At 44.1% G+C, this 20,842-nt stretch overlaps 1 protein-coding gene across 3 annotated transcripts in view; it reads right to left on the bottom strand.

Annotated features, from left to right (window-relative positions):
- The window catches only part of WWC1 (WW and C2 domain containing 1), a 389,991-nt gene that overhangs the window by 162,711 nt on the left and 206,438 nt on the right, over positions 1-20,842 (bottom strand). For all 3 annotated transcript variants that reach the window (XM_063928228.1, XM_063928229.1, XM_063928230.1), the window contains 2 exons: positions 15,085-15,161; positions 13,766-13,845 (listed from right to left, as the gene is read on the bottom strand). In XM_063928228.1, the coding sequence (XP_063784298.1) occupies positions 13,766-13,845; positions 15,085-15,161 (157 nt within the window). The remainder of the gene's footprint in view (positions 1-13,765; positions 13,846-15,084; positions 15,162-20,842) is intronic.

Raw genomic sequence — 20,842 nt, 5'->3', positions numbered from 1 at the left:
TTCCTTTGAAGAATGTCTCCCTCCTGTACCTGGGTAAAACCCTTGTTATATTTGAAAGTTTCTATCATGTCCCCTGCTCCAAACTTTACATATTAAGATCTTTTCGTTTTTCCATGTAAGATTTGTGATGTAGGCGATGCACCATTTTAGGTGACCTTTTTTGTACAGTCTCTAATGTATTAATATCCATTCTAGATGAGGCCATACCAATGACTTATACAGTGACATTATTACTTCTTCTTTCTGCTGCTGCTGATTCTTCTCTCTATGCAACCAAGCATCTAATTTGTCTTCCTCATTGCTTTGTTACATTGCTTACCTGCCTTTAAGTCACCTGAAAAAAGTGACTTCTAGATCCCTTTCCTCCTCAGTAGTTTCCAGTATAGTGCCATTAATACTAGATTTAGCTTATGGGTTTTTGAGACTCAAGTGCATGATTTTGCATTTTTTGACATTAAACTGTAATTGCCATGCTCTTGACCATTCCTCTAGTCTACCTAGATCCTGAATCATTTGTTTTACCTTTCCTGGTGTGTCTACTCTGTTGCATAATTTTGTGCTATCTGCAAAAAGGCATACTTACCCCTTCAATAACATTTGTAATGTCACCAACAAAGATATTAAAAAGCTCTGATCCAAGTACAGCTTTCTGGTGTACTCCATAAGTAACATTTTCCTCCTGTGAATGCAGTCCATCTGCTACAACTCTGTTCCTATCCTGCAACCAATACCTTTTGTCAAAGTCAGAAAAATGTCTCTATGCACGTTGCCATATTTGCACCGCACACTGGTCCGCGCTGCGCATGCGTACGCTCTCCCGTGAAGGCGCATACCCGCAATAGCGTGCACTCGCAGGCGCGGTATGCGTATTTACGGTAGAGTTTATGTAGTCGTAGCGTGCGACTCATTCGTTACATATTTTCACAATTAATGTAGTTTGTAGATCATGATCTCTTTGATAGATTCTGAAAGTTTGGTTAATATAGAAGGTCCCTGTTTAAAGGAATCCCTCTTTGTATTGTACGAAGGGTCTGACAGGAATCATACAGCAGTGTTTGGTACCCATCGGAAGAGTATTTAATTAGTAATATTCCGGTGTTGGTTTGGAGCGTATTAATCGCTCGTGCGAATAGTTATGGACATAAGAAGTTTATGTCCATTTCTATTATTTACACATACTCAGGTATGCGGCGGGAAACCCAGTTTCCCACCCACCTGAGCTGTTGGAAATCGTCACAGCCCACCTGTATGAATCACCCTATGACCTTTTGTTATGATGCAGGGCCGAATTCCTTCGGCCAATGGACAATGGGATTGTAGGACCATGAGATTGCATTGTGTGTGGGGCATAAATAGGCAGGCCGACCACATCCAGCTCTCACTCTCTCATCAACGGTTATCTGCTGATAGCCGGGAGCTGGATATCGAGGCGCAGGCGATCCTACCCTTTGTGCGCAAGTTTCTCTCCGTAATCATTGTCTTTCTGTGAGCCAATTTCTCTCATCTCTCTCTCTCTCTCTCTCTCTCTCTCTCTCTCTCTCTCCCTGTTCTGTTCTCTCATATCTCCCCTAGACTAGGCTAGTATTGTATTGTATTGCATTTAGGTCAGTGTAGTATTGTCTTTTTGTATTTATTGTTTAGTTCTGTGGTTAGGAAGTCTCTGTTATATTGTAGTGTATCATTTGTACTGTTATCCCCTTTTACAAATATATTAGATATAATACAGTTAATAGGCTTTGGAACCTAAACCAGTATCTGTGTATTTTCTATAGTGTTAAGTGTTCACTTGAGCGTCGGTGACGCTCAAGCAGCTTTGTAGTTAGTCAGGTTACACAAGGTTGCACTTACACCCTGTACTCACATTAAGGTATTCTGTGTATTTCTTTGGTATAAGGTTTAAACATTAAGGTATAGTGCTGTGAGCGTCTGCATCGCTGGTGACCTCCTCGTGGTCTCGAGCGTACGCTACGCTACAGCGAATCATTACTCTAGTCATAACCAATAACGTGTCCTGTGATCACTGGGCCGTGAGCGAACGTGACGCTTGAGCGTCTCGCTTACTGCTGAGCGATCGTTACGCAAATAGCGTACCATTACGGTACTTCTTAAGTAAACAGCGTACAGTGTTCTTAGACTTCATAAAGGGTTGTTTATACGACAAAGGAATTTAGCATTGTCAATTGGGGACTCGTCCTATCCTTCTCACATCTGCACTAGGTAGATCAGCAGACATTATCCCCCAGCAAAGGGTGGGAGGTTGTCTCCCAGTGCTGACGGGATAAGCGTCTGCTTCGCTTAGATAAAGAGTGCTGAAGGAATCCGGGAACCGGAAGTAAGAACAAAACGCTTGTGTCTTTTAAAACTGTTTTATTTCTCTTCTATCTTGCGTATACACGCACGCATACATATATCTGCATTTTCTGTTTCATTTTCGTATATCACTATTCCTGTTTGCCAAATTTTATAGTTGATAGAAAGTGCTAAAAGAGATTTGCTGTTATTTCATAGTAGAGGTGATAGTTAAAGTATAGAACAAACACACGGTTTGTCTGAGATACAAGGCAGTCAGTGTGGATTGCGGTAGATGATCAGGGATCATTTACATTGATAAAAATAGAAATTGTGTTACGGTGGATCTTTATATTGCGTACACGTGTCTATAACAAAGACTAGCGTACGCAATCCAAAGGCAGACGCACGCAGCGTACATTACGCAACGTAGCGTCCGGTTACGCCCACGTAGCTCAAAATCACGAAAGGTTGAATTAACGCAAAAGCGATAAGTAACGCACAGCGGTAGATAACGCGAAGCGGTAAATAACGCAAATCTATTTTTTTTTGAAAAAAAATCTGAAATTTAGTTTAACAGATCCTGCTCCTAATTGGTAACACTGTTGGACTGAAGACAATTTCTGCGCAGAAATAGATATAGAAACAAAGTGTACATGTGTTGAGTGAGTGTGGTTTTGTATACATAAGTTTATACAACTTTAAGGTGGAACCAAAAGGAAAGTCGGGTACTCGTCAAGGGACATACGTGTAAGTGACATATACGGTGGCTAGGGAGGCATCCCTGGTTAAATAATATTTGAGCATTAGAATATAGCGGACCATAAGGTAACAAGACCAGGAGGTCGTAAGGTAAAAGGTCCGCTATAAAAGTCCAGTGGCACAACGCCTGGGGTGTTGGTGCAGAACCCATATAGGCCATACAAGCTCTTGCTGAAGGAATCGCGGCCGGAAACATCGATTCCATTGATCTTTCAGTACATAACAAGTAGTGCTCGTGTACTGAACGATTGGACCGCACGTAATTGTGTGCAGTAGTTAGTAATCTGACCTAATACCATTAGAGTAAAGTGGTCACAAACGCTATTTGTACATTCTGACGTGATTTGTGTAATTTTTTATTTTTGGAAGGGAAGTTCGCTGGTCACTCAGGAACTATCTAACAACCCCAACTTTACTGGAAAGAGTAAGTGTCCTGCGGGTAACCCTCATATGTTCCAGTAAACTGAAGGTTCCATAGGGGCCCTGTATCGAGTACGCCAGCACCACGTCGGTGTGATCAGGTCGTATTGGTCGAGGTGGGCGAGTGAGTGGGGTACTCGGTAAACCGCCACCGCCGGCCTACTGTGGAGTAATTTGGTTGTCTGTAAAGGCTTGCTGAAAACCTTGATACAGAGATCCAAGGAGGACTAAGCAACACCTGCAGACTATGGGGGCCAGTTGCTCAGGTAGGGGGCGATCAACCTTGGTTCAGGTTGATTCTGTGAACCGACCAGTAGGGTCGGCACGATATGTAATGTGTGAAAAATATGGAAGTCACACCGAATCTTTATGTGATGAATGGGAGAGAATGACTGTACAAGACAGGGACAAATTCCCAAGAATAGGTAGCTTTAGTCCAGAAGTGTTACAAAATTTAAGGAGGAGGATATGTCTCGTAAAATCAACAAAGAGACGAATTCAGCATCATGATTATTTACAGTTATGGCACCAGGAAGGTGAGATACAGAGAGGTTTGGCTCTGGCGGCAGGATCTGGGGCAGTCAGGAAGCTGATAGCCACAGCTCCTCCTCCACCATACATTGCAGGAGAGAAGTTGATTACGGAGAGAAACGCACTGGGTTATAAAACAAAAACTCTTAGTAACCTTGTAAATGTTAATGATGTTAACCAAATAACTCATGCAAGTATTAACCCGTGCAAGATGTACCCTGTTTTGAACCTTCCTCAGGAGTGTGATCAAGAAGACGATTCAGCAACAATTTCAGCTCTCTCTCTTGCAGCCACCATAGCAGAGACCACAGTAGGCACCGCGACACCCACGAGATTAGTGAAAGCCCCTAGCGGAGGGATAGGTGAGGTCGTGTCAACGGGTAAGTACGGCACCATGCACTACACTGAAACAATTGTACCACAACAAGCAGTAGAATCTACACAGGAAGAGGCTGTTAGAATTGCTCCTGTAAGGGTAATAGCAGTTCCCAATGGAAAAACAGATGTGTCTGGAGCCACTCCCATAAGGAACATTGCCATGTACACTCCATTTTCCAGAATGGAATTAAGAACAATAGTGTCCGAATTTCCTGACCCCAGAAAGGACTTAGTTGCTAGCCAAAAATACATCAGGGATCTAGGTAACACTGTAGAACCCAACAACAAGGATTGGCAGATACTGCTAAGAGCTTGTTTACCTTCCAATGTTGACGCAACTCAATTTTTAGCTGACTGTGCATTGGATAAAGATGTACCGCTTACAGACGTGTACAACAAGGATAATGTAAAAAGGATAAATTTACAGCTAAAGGAGTATTTCCCAGCCGTTGTTAAATGGAACAAAATATTTTCCATTAAGCAAAAGGAGTCCGAAACGGCAACAGAATATTTTCACCGGGCACTATTAGAAATGGCAAAGTACACTGGTATAGAAGACATTAAGACCAACCCAAACCATCGAGAAGTAGCAGTATCTGTACTGATGGATGGTTTGAAAGAAACATTAAAAGCTAGGGTACAGACCACGCAGCCATGTTGGCGAGGTCTGTCAGTGTCCACATTGAGAGAGGCTGCTATTGATCACGACAGAAACATCACTAGGCACAGGGAATCGCAAAGTGATAAGTTGATGTCCGTAAGTATACAGGCGCTGACCACAAGGCAGCCTGCGTATGTACCACCGAATCCTGTGGGTAAGGCAAGTGTAATAACATGTTTTTCTTGTAACAGACCGGGACACTATGCACGAGAATGTAGAACAAAGAGTGTACAAAGATCTTTTCAACCCCCTAGACAACGACACGACACACGACAATGGGAGCAGGGTCCACAGAGGCGGAGTTTTGAGCCACATACAGGGGAAACAAAAAGATATCCCCCGAACAGAGATTGGCATGCCTCTGGTAGTTCCCAGCTAACCCCCGCACAAGTAGTCGCTGCCAGCAGGATTCAGGGAGGTCAGCATACCCAATAGGGGTGTGGCCATACCTGTAATCTGCACCCAGTTAAGTTGATTGCTAGTCTTGGAAGCGAACCAGAAATTGCAATCAATGTAGCTGGTAAAACTTTAAACTTTCTTGTAGACACAGGGGCGGCCAAGTCAGTGATAAATTCGACAGTGGGCATGAGAACCACTGGTAGGACAATTCCAGCCATGGGAGTAACAGGAGTAGTCCAGCACTACCCTGTTAGCAAACCAGCCGAGATTACAATAGGGCCTTTGCATACCAAGCATTCCTTTTTGCTGGCTGCATCGGCACCAACTAATCTCCTGGGAAGAGACTTACTATGTAAAATGGGTTGCGTCATTTATTGTACTCCTGAAGGTGTATTCTTGGACATCCCTGAGAATCACGCTCAGGAAGTACGAGACATGTTAGACTCCCCATCAAAATTAATGTCACATTCCATTATGACAAATAGGAATCCATCCCAAGTAGAAGAGATGACATCTGAGATACCAGAGTCACTTTGGACAAAAGATGGACAGGACACTGGATTAATGGCAAATGTAGCTCCAGTAGTTATACAAGTAAAAGATGGTAGGATAGCTCCAAAAATCCCACAGTATCCTCTGAAGCCAGAGGTAGAGTTAGGAGTTTTTCCCGTAATAGAGCGCTTGCTACAACAGGGCATTCTAGTAAGAACGTCCAGCACAGCAAATAGTCCCATCTTCCCTGTTAAAAAGAGTGGGGGGAGGGGTTACAGGCTAGTGCAGGATCTAAGGGGGATTAACAAAATAGTTGAGAGTCAGTTCCCCGTAGTGCCTAATCCAGCTGTCATCCTAATGCAAATTCCTCCCACTGCCAAATTTTTCACTGTTATTGACCTCTGCTCCGCATTCTTTTCGGTACCTCTGCACCCTGACAGCCAATATTTGTTTGCATTCACATACAGAGGAGTCCAATACACGTGGACTCGGTTACCCCAAGGTTTCATAGATAGTCCAAGTATATTTTCTCAAGCTTTGCATGATTGTTTACAGTCTTTCCAACCGGAGAGTGGATCAGTGTTGATACAGTACGTAGATGATCTACTACTGTGTTCTGATTCATTGGAGGCATCCCTGAAGGATACGAAACAGCTCCTGTTTCATCTTTCAGACACAGGTCACAAGGTTTCCAAAGACAAGTTACAATTATGCCAAACTAAGGTAAAATATTTGGGACACTGTCTAACACAAGGACTGAGACACCTGACCGCTGATAGAATCCAAGCCATTAGAGACATGACACTGCCACAAACCCAACAACAGATCAGGACGTTTCTAGGAATGTGTGGGTATTGCCGTAATTGGATCCCAGGGTTTTCCATATTGGCGCTACCTTTGCAGGAAATGGTCTCTTCAAACAAACCTGATCGGATTTCGCATACAGACGAATCTGAAACAGCATTTGAGAGACTCAAACAGTGTCTAACGCAGGCACCAGCACTAGGTATGCCAGACTATGGGAAACCCTTTGAACTATACGGAACAGAAAGTGCTGGGTGCGCAGCAGGTGTACTAACCCAAAAACACGGTGACGCCAGCAGGCCAGTCGCATACTACAGCGCCCAGCTAGACACGGTAGCGCGATCCCTCCCCACATGCTTGCGTAGCGTTGCGGCGATAGCATTGCTAGTGACAAAAAGCGAAGATGTCGTGCTAGGCCACAACCTCACAATCCATACACCGCATGCGGTATCTGCCTTATTGAATTCTGCCCAAACCAGACACGTCTCATCAGCAAGGTTTACAAGATGGGAATTGGCATTAATGGCCCCCGTAAACATCACCATAAGGAGATGCAGCGCATTAAACCCTGCAACATTTCTCCCAGGTGTGCCTGGTCAGGCACAAAGGGTGGGAGGTGAGAGTGATGGGGAAGGAGGATTTAATGCAAAGGAAGATACACATGATTGTATGGAATATTTGACCCAAAATTTTACCGCAAGGCCTGACATCAGTGACAATCCACTGGAAGATGCAGAACTCACGTTCTACACGGACGGTAGTTGTCACAGACAGTCAGACTCGGGAGACTTGTGTACTGGATACGCAGTCGTAGATGACCAAGGCACCATAGAAGCGGAACCGCTAGGCCCACCTCACTCAGCCCAGGTTGCTGAACTGGTCGCCCTAACCAGAGCATGTGAATTGGCTAAGGGTAAGTCAGCCAATATCTACACCGATTCTAGATACGCCTTCGGGGTAGTCCATGATTTCGGAGCCCTATGGCGGCTCAGAAATTTCATGACGGCGGCTGGTACACCGATAGCGCATGCAGCTCATATAAAAAGGCTTCTAACAGCGATACAGGAACCCGACAGAGTGGCTGTTATCAAATGTAAAGCACATACATATAGCCAAGACCCAGTATCCCTTGGTAACAGCCGAGCAGACGAAGCCGCAAAGCTTGCAGCTGCTACCCCCATACAGACAGACACCACACAACTGATGGTATTTAATACCATCAACACACAGAAGTTGTGTGAGATGCAGAATTTGTGTTCCACACAGGAAAGAGCAGTCTGGAAGGCAAAGGGATATGGCCAGGAGTCCTCAGGGCTCTGGACGGATGGACATGGTAAACCAGTGGCCCCCAGGGCATACCTTCCATGTCTGGCTGAAGCAGCTCACGGGCTGACTCATCTAGGCAAGGAGGGGATGTGCAAATTGGTAAGAGCATACTGGTGCGCCCCAGGATTCTCCTCTCATGCGAGTAAAAGAGCAATGTCATGCCTTACCTGTCTGAGAAAGAATGTTGGAAAAGCAATACCTACAGAACCATCCCATATCCCACCTGCCGGCGGCCCTTTCCAGGTAATACAAATTGACTTCATTCAATTACCCCCATGTCGAAATTTGAAATATGTACTTGTTTGTATAGATGTTTTCTCGAATTGGGTCGAAGCATTTCCAGCAGCTACAAATACTGCCATGTTTACAGCTAAGAAAATTGTGCAGGAATTTGTATGTAGATATGGTATCCCTAGAATCATTGAAAGTGATAGGGGTACCCATTTTACAGGTGATGTCTTTCAAAGAATGTGTAAGTTGATGGGAATTGATAGTAAGCTGCACACTCCGTACCGTCCACAGGCGAGTGCGAAGGTCGAAAGAGTGAACAGCACTATTAAAAATAAATTGAGTAAAGTAATGACAGAGACAGGATTGACGTGGCCAGAAGCTTTACCCATTGTTTTGTATAGCATCAGGACCACTCCCAGGTCCCCCCTTAATCTGTCTCCTTTTGAAATCTTGTTTGGTCGACAACCGCATGTCATGATTAACCCTCAGGATGATTTGAAATGTAACAATGAAGTAACTGTAAAATACTTAATTAACATGAGTAAACAGTTGAGGAATCAAAATGATAATCTGAAGTTGGTGATTCCTGATTTACCAGGTAGTAATTGTCATGACATTGAACCTGGGGATTATGTAATGATACGAAATTTTCTACGCTCAGGTTGTCTTATTGATAGATGGGAAGGACCATACCAGGTCTTATTGACTAGCACCACAGCATTGAAGGTTGCTGAGAGAGAGACTTGGGTCCATTCGTCCCACTGCAAAAAGGTTGCTGATCCAGAGAAGTCCCGTGATAAGGAACAGACGGTAGAGGTTGTATCACTGGAGTGTCTGTTCCAGGAGGACTGAGGCGGCACCTGAGCCTTGAAGACCGAAAGCAGTTGTCGACTCCCCTCTCCCTTTTATTGTTTTTCTCCACTTCCCATCCCCTCTTCCTTGAAATTTCTTTTTCCCCCTTCTCATTCTTCTCTATTTCCTCCTCAAAGATGGACTTGCCCCAAGAGACTGTGATCCGGATTTTGATGTTAACCATGATGTTGACCAGAGCAGTCTGTTCCGGCGAGAGTACCATAGAGGTCGAAAGAGGTTCTGGAATGGGTTCCGATTATGATGATGGAGGCGTAGTTTTCCAAGATCAACCAAACCAACAAGCAAAGGCGAGTATCAGAAAACGATCCGATAGAAGAAATTGTGATGGATTGTTAGCTGAAGAAAATTGTATCTGTAGGCTCTGTGATAATCTGGTTGAAGATGGGTGCATAAAGAAATGCCAATCCAGTTTTAATATCCATATGGACCGGCATCCATTGAGTGACTATCACTCCTTAGTGGGTAACGTGTTAAACCAAACAGATTGTTGGGTATGCTCTCAAGTACCTCAGGGTCACAGCAAATCAGGGCTAGTACCATTTCCTTTAACGTTAGGGGAGGTACTTGAGCTAAGTGGTGGGAGACCGGTGGACCGGAGGTTTAACATCTCCAGCCCTCCTAGTTTGAAGCTCCACCAATACCATGTGGATAGGTCCCTCATATGTTTTAACATCTCCAATCCCAGAAAACCGGGAAATTGGGAAGTGTCATGGAGCAACCTTACCATGACCTTTTCACACAGAGCAGATAGAATGCCTACAGATACAGAGCTCGTACGCCATATAGCCAGTAGAGGAAAATCTTTTCGGTATCGATATACCTTAGGAAATAGGATTACTAGAGTTGGAGAGGTATCACCAGGATACTGTGCACATATCGTACAAACTGATACGTGCATTAAGCAGTTGGAAGAATTAGGGTCAGGAGATTTCACCTGGAAGGTTTGTAACATGATCATGTCCTTCTCCGTCCCTTATGTTCTCCCCGATGATGCATATTTCATATGCGGGAGAAAGGCGTACAAGTGGCTTGCCCCAAACTCTGAAGGATTGTGTTATATTGGAAAAGTATTGCCTGAAGTGATGACAGTAACACATGACAAAATGAAGGACATACACCGTGGTGCCCAAGCTCCTTATACTCACACTCATTACGAGCACCGAGTTAAAAGACAACTGTCAGAAAGGTTAGAGCATCCAGCCTCTGATCTTATCCATGAATCCACCGGGATTCAGGTTCTGGTAGCGTTAGATTTCACTCGCACCGCTCGAGGTGTGATGAATTATAGATACATTTCCGCACTCGCCAATTTGTTAGATAATATCACTGAAATGTATGATGACACGTTTAGATACACTGGAAGAGAACTTCAAGCTTACAAAACAGAACTAGTTCAGCATAGGATGGTTCTTAATTATCTTACAGCAGTAACAGGCGGATATTGTGTTACATTGGCAACACAGTACGGCATAAAGTGTTGCACGTATATCACAAATAGCACAGAGGATCCGGTAGAGGTCATAGACCAAAAGATGGACGATATTCTCCAATTGAAGTGGGAATTTCGTCGAAAACACAATCTCACCCTTGCTGCTGTAGGTAATGAGCTGACTGGTTGGGTGTCATGGTTGAACCCGCGAAATTGGTTCTCCGGTTTGGGAGACTGGGCTCAAGGAGTCATAATGGATGTTGGAAAGTTTCTACTATGTATCTTGGGTGTCATTATATCGATTGGATTGATATTTAGATGCGGGCAGGCTTTAATGAGGTGCAAACAAAGTACAAAAGTGATGAGCTTGAGGAGCGAGGAAACTGTAATTAACCTGGATTTGATTTATGACCCAATGATAGAAACCAGAATGTGATGAAAATGCGATTATACGGTCCGTTTCTTTCACCTGTTTTTCTGCTTTTCTCCCAGATACAAAGACCCCCTTGGACGAGGAAGCTGACGAGACGAGACGCTATACAGACAACAGACAAGCACCAAAGAAGAAGATTTGACAACTTTAAATATGGACACTTGATGAACTTTGCCATGGATCCCCAGTTTCCCTAGTATTTTTAAACTCACGCTAGCCCAACATTTTTGTAAATCTGATGGCACTGACAAAGCTTGTTGCTCATGCCTAAGGAGCAAAACAGCGCAAAGAAGACGACTCTCAACAGATACCGAACACAACTTCAACAACAGATGTACATTTCCCTGACATAGAATATCATTGCATTTTTCGTAAGTGTTCTTTATCTTCATCCCTACAACCCTCAGGTAACGACACACATAGACGATAGGGAATACAGGCACAGATATCAGCAACCACATACCTCCCCCATTCATGTATCATCAACTAAAATGTGCATCCCCATTTTGTTACAACCACAGCCGAAATGAGCTCGGTAGAGTTTGACAGCCCATCCACAGACCTGTACCACAGGATAAGAAGGAATTCAAATGTATACTTCGCAATACCTCGAAGCTTGATTTACCACACGTACGGCACGATGATACATGACCCTCCAAACATGGACTCATACACACATGCTTCTGCTTTCTCACTAGGTCATACCCTCTTCACACCTACTCCACTCTTCTCCCCTACCCAACCATGGAAATCAATTAACCCCTGACTTACATTTTTCTCCTTAAATATTTTAGAAGGTGGCAGTTATTATTGACTGCCAAAGGGTGGACTGTCAAAGTCAGAAAAATGTCTCTATGCACGTTGCCATATTTGCACCGCACACTGGTCCGCGCTGCGCATGCGTACGCTCTCCCGTGAAGGCGCATACCCGCAATAGCGTGCACTCGCAGGCGCGGTATGCGTATTTACGGTAGAGTTTATGTAGTCGTAGCGTGCGACTCATTCGTTACATATTTTCACAATTAATGTAGTTTGTAGATCATGATCTCTTTGATAGATTCTGAAAGTTTGGTTAATATAGAAGGTCCCTGTTTAAAGGAATCCCTCTTTGTATTGTACGAAGGGTCTGACAGGAATCATACAGCAGTGTTTGGTACCCATCGGAAGAGTATTTAATTAGTAATATTCCGGTGTTGGTTTGGAGCGTATTAATCGCTCGTGCGAATAGTTATGGACATAAGAAGTTTATGTCCATTTCTATTATTTACACATACTCAGGTATGCGGCGGGAAACCCAGTTTCCCACCCACCTGAGCTGTTGGAAATCGTCACAGCCCACCTGTATGAATCACCCTATGACCTTTTGTTATGATGCAGGGCCGAATTCCTTCGGACAATGGACAATGGGATTGTAGGACCATGAGATTGCATTGTGTGTGGGGCATAAATAGGCAGGCCGACCACATCCAGCTCTCACTCTCTCATCAACGGTTATCTGCTGATAGCCGGGAGCTGGATATCGAGGCGCAGGCGATCCTACCCTTTGTGCGTAAGTTTCTCTCCGTAATCATTGTCTTTCTGTGAGCCAATTTCTCTCATCTCTCTCTCTCTCTCTCTCTCTCTCCCTGTTCTGTTCTCTCATATCTCCCCTAGACTAGGCTAGTATTGTATTGTATTGCATTTAGGTCAGTGTAGTATTGTCTTTTTGTATTTATTGTTTAGTTCTGTGGTTAGGAAGTCTCTGTTATATTGTAGTGTATCATTTGTACTGTTATCCCCTTTTACAAATATATTAGATATAATACAGTTAATAGGCTTTGGAACCTAAACCAGTATCTGTGTATTTTCTATAGTGTTAAGTGTTCACTTGAGCGTCGGTGACGCTCAAGCAGCTTTGTAGTTAGTCAGGTTACACAAGGTTGCACTTACACCCTGTACTCACATTAAGGTATTCTGTGTATTTCTTTGGTATAAGGTTTAAACATTAAGGTATAGTGCTGTGAGCGTCTGCATCGCTGGTGACCTCCTCGTGGTCTCGAGCGTACGCTACGCTACAGCGAATCATTACTCTAGTCATAACCAATAACGTGTCCTGTGATCACTGGGCCGTGAGCGAACGTGACGCTTGAGCGTCTCGCTTACTGCTGAGCGATCGTTACGCAAATAGCGTACCATTACGGTACTTCTTAAGTAAACAGCGTACAGTGTTCTTAGACTTCATAAAGGGTTGTTTATACGACAAAGGAATTTAGCATTGTCACTTTTCCATTCTACCATCTTAGTATCCAATCCCATGCTTTAAATTTTATTTAACAGTCTGCAATGTGGGACAGTGTCAAAAGTTTTACTAAAGTCTGGATAAGCTATATCTAAGCCGCCCCTCCCTCTTTAGTATTTGCACCTACCCTCGATATACCGCAATTCATACAGCTTTCACAGTCCTATACGTGTCTGTGGGGTGCTGGTTTGCATTTGCTCACAAGGCGGCGCAAGTGCCCGAATAGACAAATCTGCATAGGCGCACGTGGCTGCTTTTCTGGACAAGATCAGATGGTTTTTAGGTTAGTCATGCTACACAAACTGGTGTAGGCCTCACTCTGCACAAGCTCCTGAATAACTTGCTTGTACTGGAAGTGTGCCATTTCCACTCAGAAAGTCCTTATACTGCCTAACACAAAACATTTTCTTGATGTTTCACAGACTCACGATAAAAAATACAAAAAAAAAAAAATCTTACTGGCGAAGGGTTTGGTAACCATTTTCCTTGTGTTGTAGCTCTTGCTTCATATAGACCACCTCTCTCTTTAACCTATTAACCTGTAAAAAGAGTATATTTCAATGTGCAAGTCCATAGACGCTGTAAGTCAAGTATCACAGAAACCGTAATGGGAGCCATTCAATGTATCATGGGCTTTAGACGTCTTAAAAGAAACCAAAAAGAAAGTTACGTAACCGCCTCCTCTCTCCTTCCCACTAATATATTTATGTTTTATTATGCAGGTTTCTACATCTGAAGATGTTATACCTACTATGCTGTACCCACATTCAATATAACTGATGTTAATGTTACCGTGTTGCAGTAGCGTTCAAAAACACACCTGTTCCATCCACCTGCCCTGACTGAGTTACAGATGCTAGTAAAACACTGTAAACATAGTGGACACCTGGCCTGTACACGCATATTTGAAACAAATTTGTTAGCTACTTAACAGGCTTTGTTATAAATTCATACATTTTACACAGTGCTTTTTTTGCTTACAGTCACCAACAACATTAAGGGTGTGCATTGAAGGCTACACCATTGATGTTGTCAGTGATGGTACAGTACCATCAGTTCTTTCCATCAATGGCAGAAACCCATCAAAGTGAGACAATGGACTAATTTTAGCCATCACTACCACAGAATAATGTAACACCTGCAAGACTGACACAAGCAGGACTGATAGCTGTGGCTGTAAGAGATATTGTGAGACGAGCCAGCAAAACACAGCTTGAGTATTAGATAAGGTGCCCATACACTAGACAGCTTGTAAACGATGTATTCTTGTTAACGATTTCCCCTGAAGTCCCCCAGCAGCTCCCCGGCAGCCCTGGGCAAACAATATAGTACAACACAAATAAGATATATCTTAAGATCTGGGAGTGGCTACATTAAGGAGCATGCTGTCGTTGACAATAGCTTCTGATCTTCCTTGCAGCAGGGAAGACCAGAAGCTCCGACCAACGACCAGCGGGTCCGTGCATTGTGATCGTTATGGGACACTGATCGATCTGCACTATTATGAGCAATTTGTAGTTCAATCTGTTGGAAATGGCTAAATCGCTCTTAATATCGTCTAGTGTATGGGCACCAAGTCATTCCCCTTCTACCTACAAGATGAAAAGTTCAGAGACTCTCTGCCTAAGAGCTCAACAGCAATGAAAAACATTGCAGCGCCACCATCGAACCTCACTATCAATGTCAAAGCCCACTCGTTACCAGTAATAGACCATAGATGGTAATCTCAAAACAACATTGTTAAAAAACGTCACATCACATTTCTGTGTACAACTTACCCTGGACTTAGTGGTAGCAATTTCAGCCTTCAGAATATCAGGATCATATTTGGAGCTAGACGAAGAACCAGAGACCACTAAAAAGAGAAAATAAATAACCAAACTGCTTGTGCAAACATTTATTTTCATACTGAAAGGTGTGCTGCATATGAATAACATAAGGTACAGGGCAGCACTACTTTACAGATCAGAAATTATGCTGATGCATCTAGTTTATTTGAGTTGAACAGCATGACCAAGCACCAGTCTGTTGGCGCATCATCCGCACTGTTCTCCTCTGACTGAAAGCAAGGTGACCGGGCCTGTCCTCACATATTCTATCAATAAGGAGATATTCTGGTGAGTAATCAGAATAAGCATAACGGGTTGGATATGCGTGACCACTGGTCAGCATACCGATATGGCCGGCAGGGGGGGTGAGAGCAACAAGCCCCTTGCGGGCTGGCCACAGGTTCTATTCCCCACTAGTCGGCATGCCAACTGTTGGGATTCTAAGGAGCCGGGATGTAGGGGGAGGTATTGTGACCGGACCGCCGGTCACATGACTACATCCCAGCATAACAGATATATCACTGACGCTACGTATATGCTGTGTATATGTGTGTGTTAGTGTGTAGGTATGTGTATCTATGTGCACTTCTATACACACTGGGGTCACTACTTTTTGGGTAATTCTCCAAATAAACCAAAGTAACTAAAGGCTTTTTTTCACCATTGTTGACATTTCCTATTCATAATTAAATGTAATAAATACAATTTGATGCTATAAAAAGAAAATTAATCTGAAATCTCGCATAGCGTTTGCCGGAAAGCACATTTGAGACGCACATATGAAGTGGATTCTGGGGCCTTTTTAGTCTATTTAACTCTGATTTGGGAGAATTCCAAAAATGCTATGACCATCCTTCATAGGGACAGTGCCACCATTAGGCAAAACCTAGATGTTGCTGAGAGATCAACAGTTTAGGGGTGCTAACATAATGAAAGAATGATCCGGAGATATGATGTCACTGCTTAGTGCCCAAACCCACTCGGTTATGGTAGAAAAGGTTGATAGTTAAAAGGTTGACACACAAGGTTGACATGGTCAAAAGGTCGACATGGAAATGGTCAAGTTTTCCATAGGTTTTTTTTTATGTCAAATTTTACCGTCCAGCACATGGAACCCCAATTAATGTACTGCTTCACTCACCATGCTTTATGCAAAAAAAAAAACTCATGTCGAACATATGCTGTGTCGACCATTGTCATTGTCAATTTGAACAGGACGACCTTTTGACCATATCGATCATATGCATGTTGAGCATTTGGTGTCAACCAACTGACTGTCGACCTCTCATCCGGATACCCTCAGTCTCATGGGAGCAATGGTGAGGGAAAGTGACAGCACTCGAAGGGGAAAGAAGTACACCGAAAATGAGACATCTAGAGTGCCCAAAGCCTTTAGTTGGCATCGTCATTGGATTTGGGGTTCGTTTGTTTTTTTGGTTGTTTTTTTTTTTTTTTTTAAGAAGAAATTTCTGCAAAAGCTAGTCTATATCTTTAATACAGCAGGCCAAAAGAAAAAATTCTGACATTTTTAAAAAAGGCCTCGTTGTCCACTCGTCAAGTATTCCAGTAGCAAAAGGAAAAAATGTATGTGGTAGTCAAAATTTGATATTTGGCCACCTATGATGAGCACATTTCATATCACTATATTATCTTATAGTCTGGATTTTATAAATTGATATTTATTGAATTCACAAGTTTAAAAATAGTAAGTAATTCCATCTACACAAATAACTCTTTAGAACAGGGCTTCTTTCCTAACATGGATCTAATATGCTTTCTACACCAGCATGACCAGGAGATACCCGAAATTTCAAAATCAAACCCACTTTTTTGGACTAACAGAAAACTTTGGCACATCTTAAGTCACTCTGCTGGCTTATATCCAAATCATTTCCTACATTTACCCATGATCCAGAACCCTAACTCCCTAGACAGCATGGCTGCTCTCCCCTTCTCTATGTGGAGACAGGCAGGGATGACCGGCATTAGGCAATTAGTCAATAGAGACAATCATTGTCTTTGGACCTTTACAGAGGTTTCCTCGAAATTTGCTACGGTTAGCCTATACCCCTTAGCTTTCTTGCAAGCACGTTTCTATGTATCACATGCAATGGGGAATTGTTTTGAGAAAGAGTGGAATGGACCACTGGAATGCCTCCTACAATATCCAGTACCCAAGTCTAAAGCCATTTCAATCCATTACACTTTTTTGAGAACAAATATCATGGTGAAATAGCTGGAGGCATGTCCAAATGGTTGACCCATTATCCTACATCATCCACTCCTACTCTGGAAAAGGCCTTATTGTTGTCTCAAAAAGTGCTCCCAGCTAGTATGTATACTGAGCTCTTTTTAAACATATAACATAATACTTATCTTTCCCTGCTTAGGCGTCTTCAAATGGGAACATCTAAGACTCACTCCTCCACTAAATGTCATCAAGATGAAGCTGATACTTTCCGTTGGCTTTGGGCTTGTCCCATTATCCTGTATTTTTGGCATCTGGTCCGTAGGTATGCAAAGGCCAAACTAGTAACATTCGTACTTTTCACCCCGAAGTGGGCAATTTTAGGGGTCTTTGACCCAAACCAGCACATGAACCCGGAGAGTAAGAAACTCTTACTGGCTTTGAGTGCGGCAGGCAGTAAAACGATTTTACAGGGTTGGATTGAAAGTACACCCCCATAGATAAAATGGATTGGGTGGAGGCTATAGCAGACAAAGAGAAACAGGTGGAACACCTTCACGTTATGACAGTCATATATAGACACTCTCCCCTTCGCTACCAGGTGTCAAATACACCACAGCCTTGAAAACACTACCTGGTATATCACACAACTTGTGATGCAAGATCCACCCATCTCGCTTAGATGATGGGGATGGTTCACCCTGGCGTCTCCCTTCAGGGCTCTATAGTATGATGCAACACAGTACCTAACGGACTGTCTTTCTTTTGTCACAGTTAGTCTCTTATCTTAGTGGTAAATATGGTTTCAATATTGGTTACCACAACTTTATTGTAACAATTATATTCTGTACACTTTGAAAAATTATCACTGCCATAGTTCCATTGTGTTTCAAAAATTTATTTTATTAGATGTACATTTGATTCATAGGGCGGTATTCAATTCTTTACAACCCCTTCCACACCCGTTCTGTTTCTGCTGATGGGCATGGTATAATTTCAGCTTGCTACCCCCGAGGTTGCGAGGCGCCCAACCCTTTACGCAGCTAAACCAGATTACTACGGAAGCGATAATGGGGATCATTTTAGAATGAAGATTGGGCGTGATATATCATTTGATTACCACCCATGTCGTCTAAAACGAGATTTATGGTAAGAACTTACCGTTGTTAAATCTCTTTCTGCGAGGTACACTGGGCTCCACAGGGATTGACATTGGGGTGTAGAGTAGGATCTTGATCCGAGGCACCAACAGGCTCAAAGCTTTGACTGTTCCCAGAATGCCTAGCGCCGCCTCCTCTATAACCCCGCCTCCGTGCACAGGAGCTCAGTTTTTGTTAACCAGTCCAAAGCAGTAGCAGGCAAAAGAGACGACAACTGTTAGTTGCCACATACACCACACTCTCAAAACAGGAGAAAGTGTCAGCGGCTAATGCCATACCAACCCAAGGAAGCTAAGTGCGTCAGGGTGGGCGCCTTGTGGAGCCCAGTGTACAACGCAGAAAGAGATTTAACAACGGTAAGTTCCTACCATAAATCTGGTTTTCTGCTGCGGGGTACACTGGGCTCCACAGGGATTGACATTGAGGATATCCTAAAGCAGTTCCTTATGGGAGAGGACGCACCGTAGCGGGCACAAGAACCCGGCCTCCAAAGGAAGCATCCTGGGAGGCAGAAGTATCGAAGGCATAGAACCTTATGAGGACCGCGTAGTCGCCTTGCACAATTGTTCAAGGGTCGCACCACGGCGGGCCGCCCAAGAAGGTCCAACAGACGAGTAGAATGGGCCTTAATGGTAGCTGGAGCTGGAAGACCAGCCTATACATAAGCATGTGCAATCACCATTCTAATCCATCTGGCCAGGGTCTGCTTGTGAGCAGGCCAGCCATGTTTGTGAAAACCAAAACAGAATAAAGAGAGAATCCGAATACCTGATGGAGGCAGTTCTCTTCACATAGATACGGAGAGCCCGTATCACATCCAAAGACCGCTCTTTGGAAGACAACTCAGGAGAGGCAAAGGCCGGAACCACAATCTCCTAATTAAGGTGGAAAGAAGACACCACCTTAGGTAAATACCCGGGACGTGTTCTAAGAACCGCCCGATCACGATGAAAAATCAGATAAGGTGACCTACAAGACAGGGCACTCAAATCTGACACCCGTTGAGCAGAGGCAATAGCCAGCAGAAACAATACCTTAAGAGAAAGCCACTTAAGGTCTGCAGACTTAAGAGGCTCAAACGGAGACCCTTGCAACGCCTCCAAAACCACCGACAAGTCCCAAGGGGCCATAGGGAGGTTGAATCAGCAACACACCCTGAGTGAATGTATGCACATCAGGTAAAGTAGCAATTTTTCTCTGAAACCAAACCGACAAGGCAGAAATATGAACCTTGATGAAGGCCAGACGAAGGCCCAAATCCAGGCCCTGTTGTAGAAAGGCCAAAAGTTTGGCCGTACTAAACTTGTAAGCGTCATGATTGTTAGATGCGCACCAAGAAAAGTAAGAACTCCAGACCCTATGGTAAATCCGAGCAGAAGCCGGTTTCCGGGCTTTCAACATGGTTTGAATGGCCGTCTCAGAAAATCCTTTGATCCTTAAGACGGAAGCTTCAAGAGCCACGCCGTCAAAGCAAATCGGGCTAAATCCTGTTATACACAGGGGCCCTGAACGAGGAAATCTGGGCGCTGCGGAAGTAGAAGGGGACGCTCTATCGAGAGACCCTGAAGGTCTGAGAACCAATGCCGACTGGGCCACGCTGGAGCGATCAGAAGTAGGATTCTTCCTTCTTGCTTGAACTTCCTTATTACTCTGGGCAGGAGCGACACCGGAGGGAACACGTACGGCAGCCGAAAGTTCCATGGAATTGCCAGTGCGTCCACGAACGCTGCTTGAGGATCCCTTGTCCTTGCTCCGAAGACCGGAAACTTGTGATTGTGTCGAGACGCCATCAGGTCCACACCTGGAAGGCCCCACCTGTTCACGAGAAGTTGAAACACTTCTGGATGGAGGCTCCACTCTCCGGCGTGTACGTCCTGACGACTGAGAAAGTCCGCTTCCCAGTTTAGGACCCCCGGAATGAACACTGCCGATATGGCTGGCAGATGGCATTCCACCCACTGAAGAATCCTTGATACTTCCCCCATTGGCATGCGGCTTCGAGTGCCACCTTGATGATTTATATACGCCATCGTGGTGGCGTTGACAGACTGTACTTGAACAGGTCTGTTCTGTATTAAATGCTGGGCCAAGTTCAATGAGTTGAACACCGCCCGCAATTCCAGAATGTTTATCGGGAGGACAGACTCCTCCTTGGTCCACCGACCCTGAAGGGAGTGTTGCTCCAACACCGCGCCCCAACCTCTCAGACTGGAATCCGTTGTTAGAAGGACCCAGTTGGAGATCCAGAAGGGACAACCCCTACTCTATCGTTGGTCCTAAAGCCACCAGCTCAGTGACAGACGGACCTCCGGAGACAATGAGATCATTTGAGACCTGATGCGGTGAGGCAGGCCATCCC

The sequence above is a fragment of the Pseudophryne corroboree genome, chromosome 6, assembly GCF_028390025.1.
Source record: "Pseudophryne corroboree isolate aPseCor3 chromosome 6, aPseCor3.hap2, whole genome shotgun sequence".
NCBI lineage: Eukaryota > Metazoa > Chordata > Amphibia > Anura > Myobatrachidae > Pseudophryne > Pseudophryne corroboree.
The sequence above is the reverse complement of the archived record's forward strand: the minus strand, read 5'-3'. Positions and strand labels throughout refer to the sequence as shown.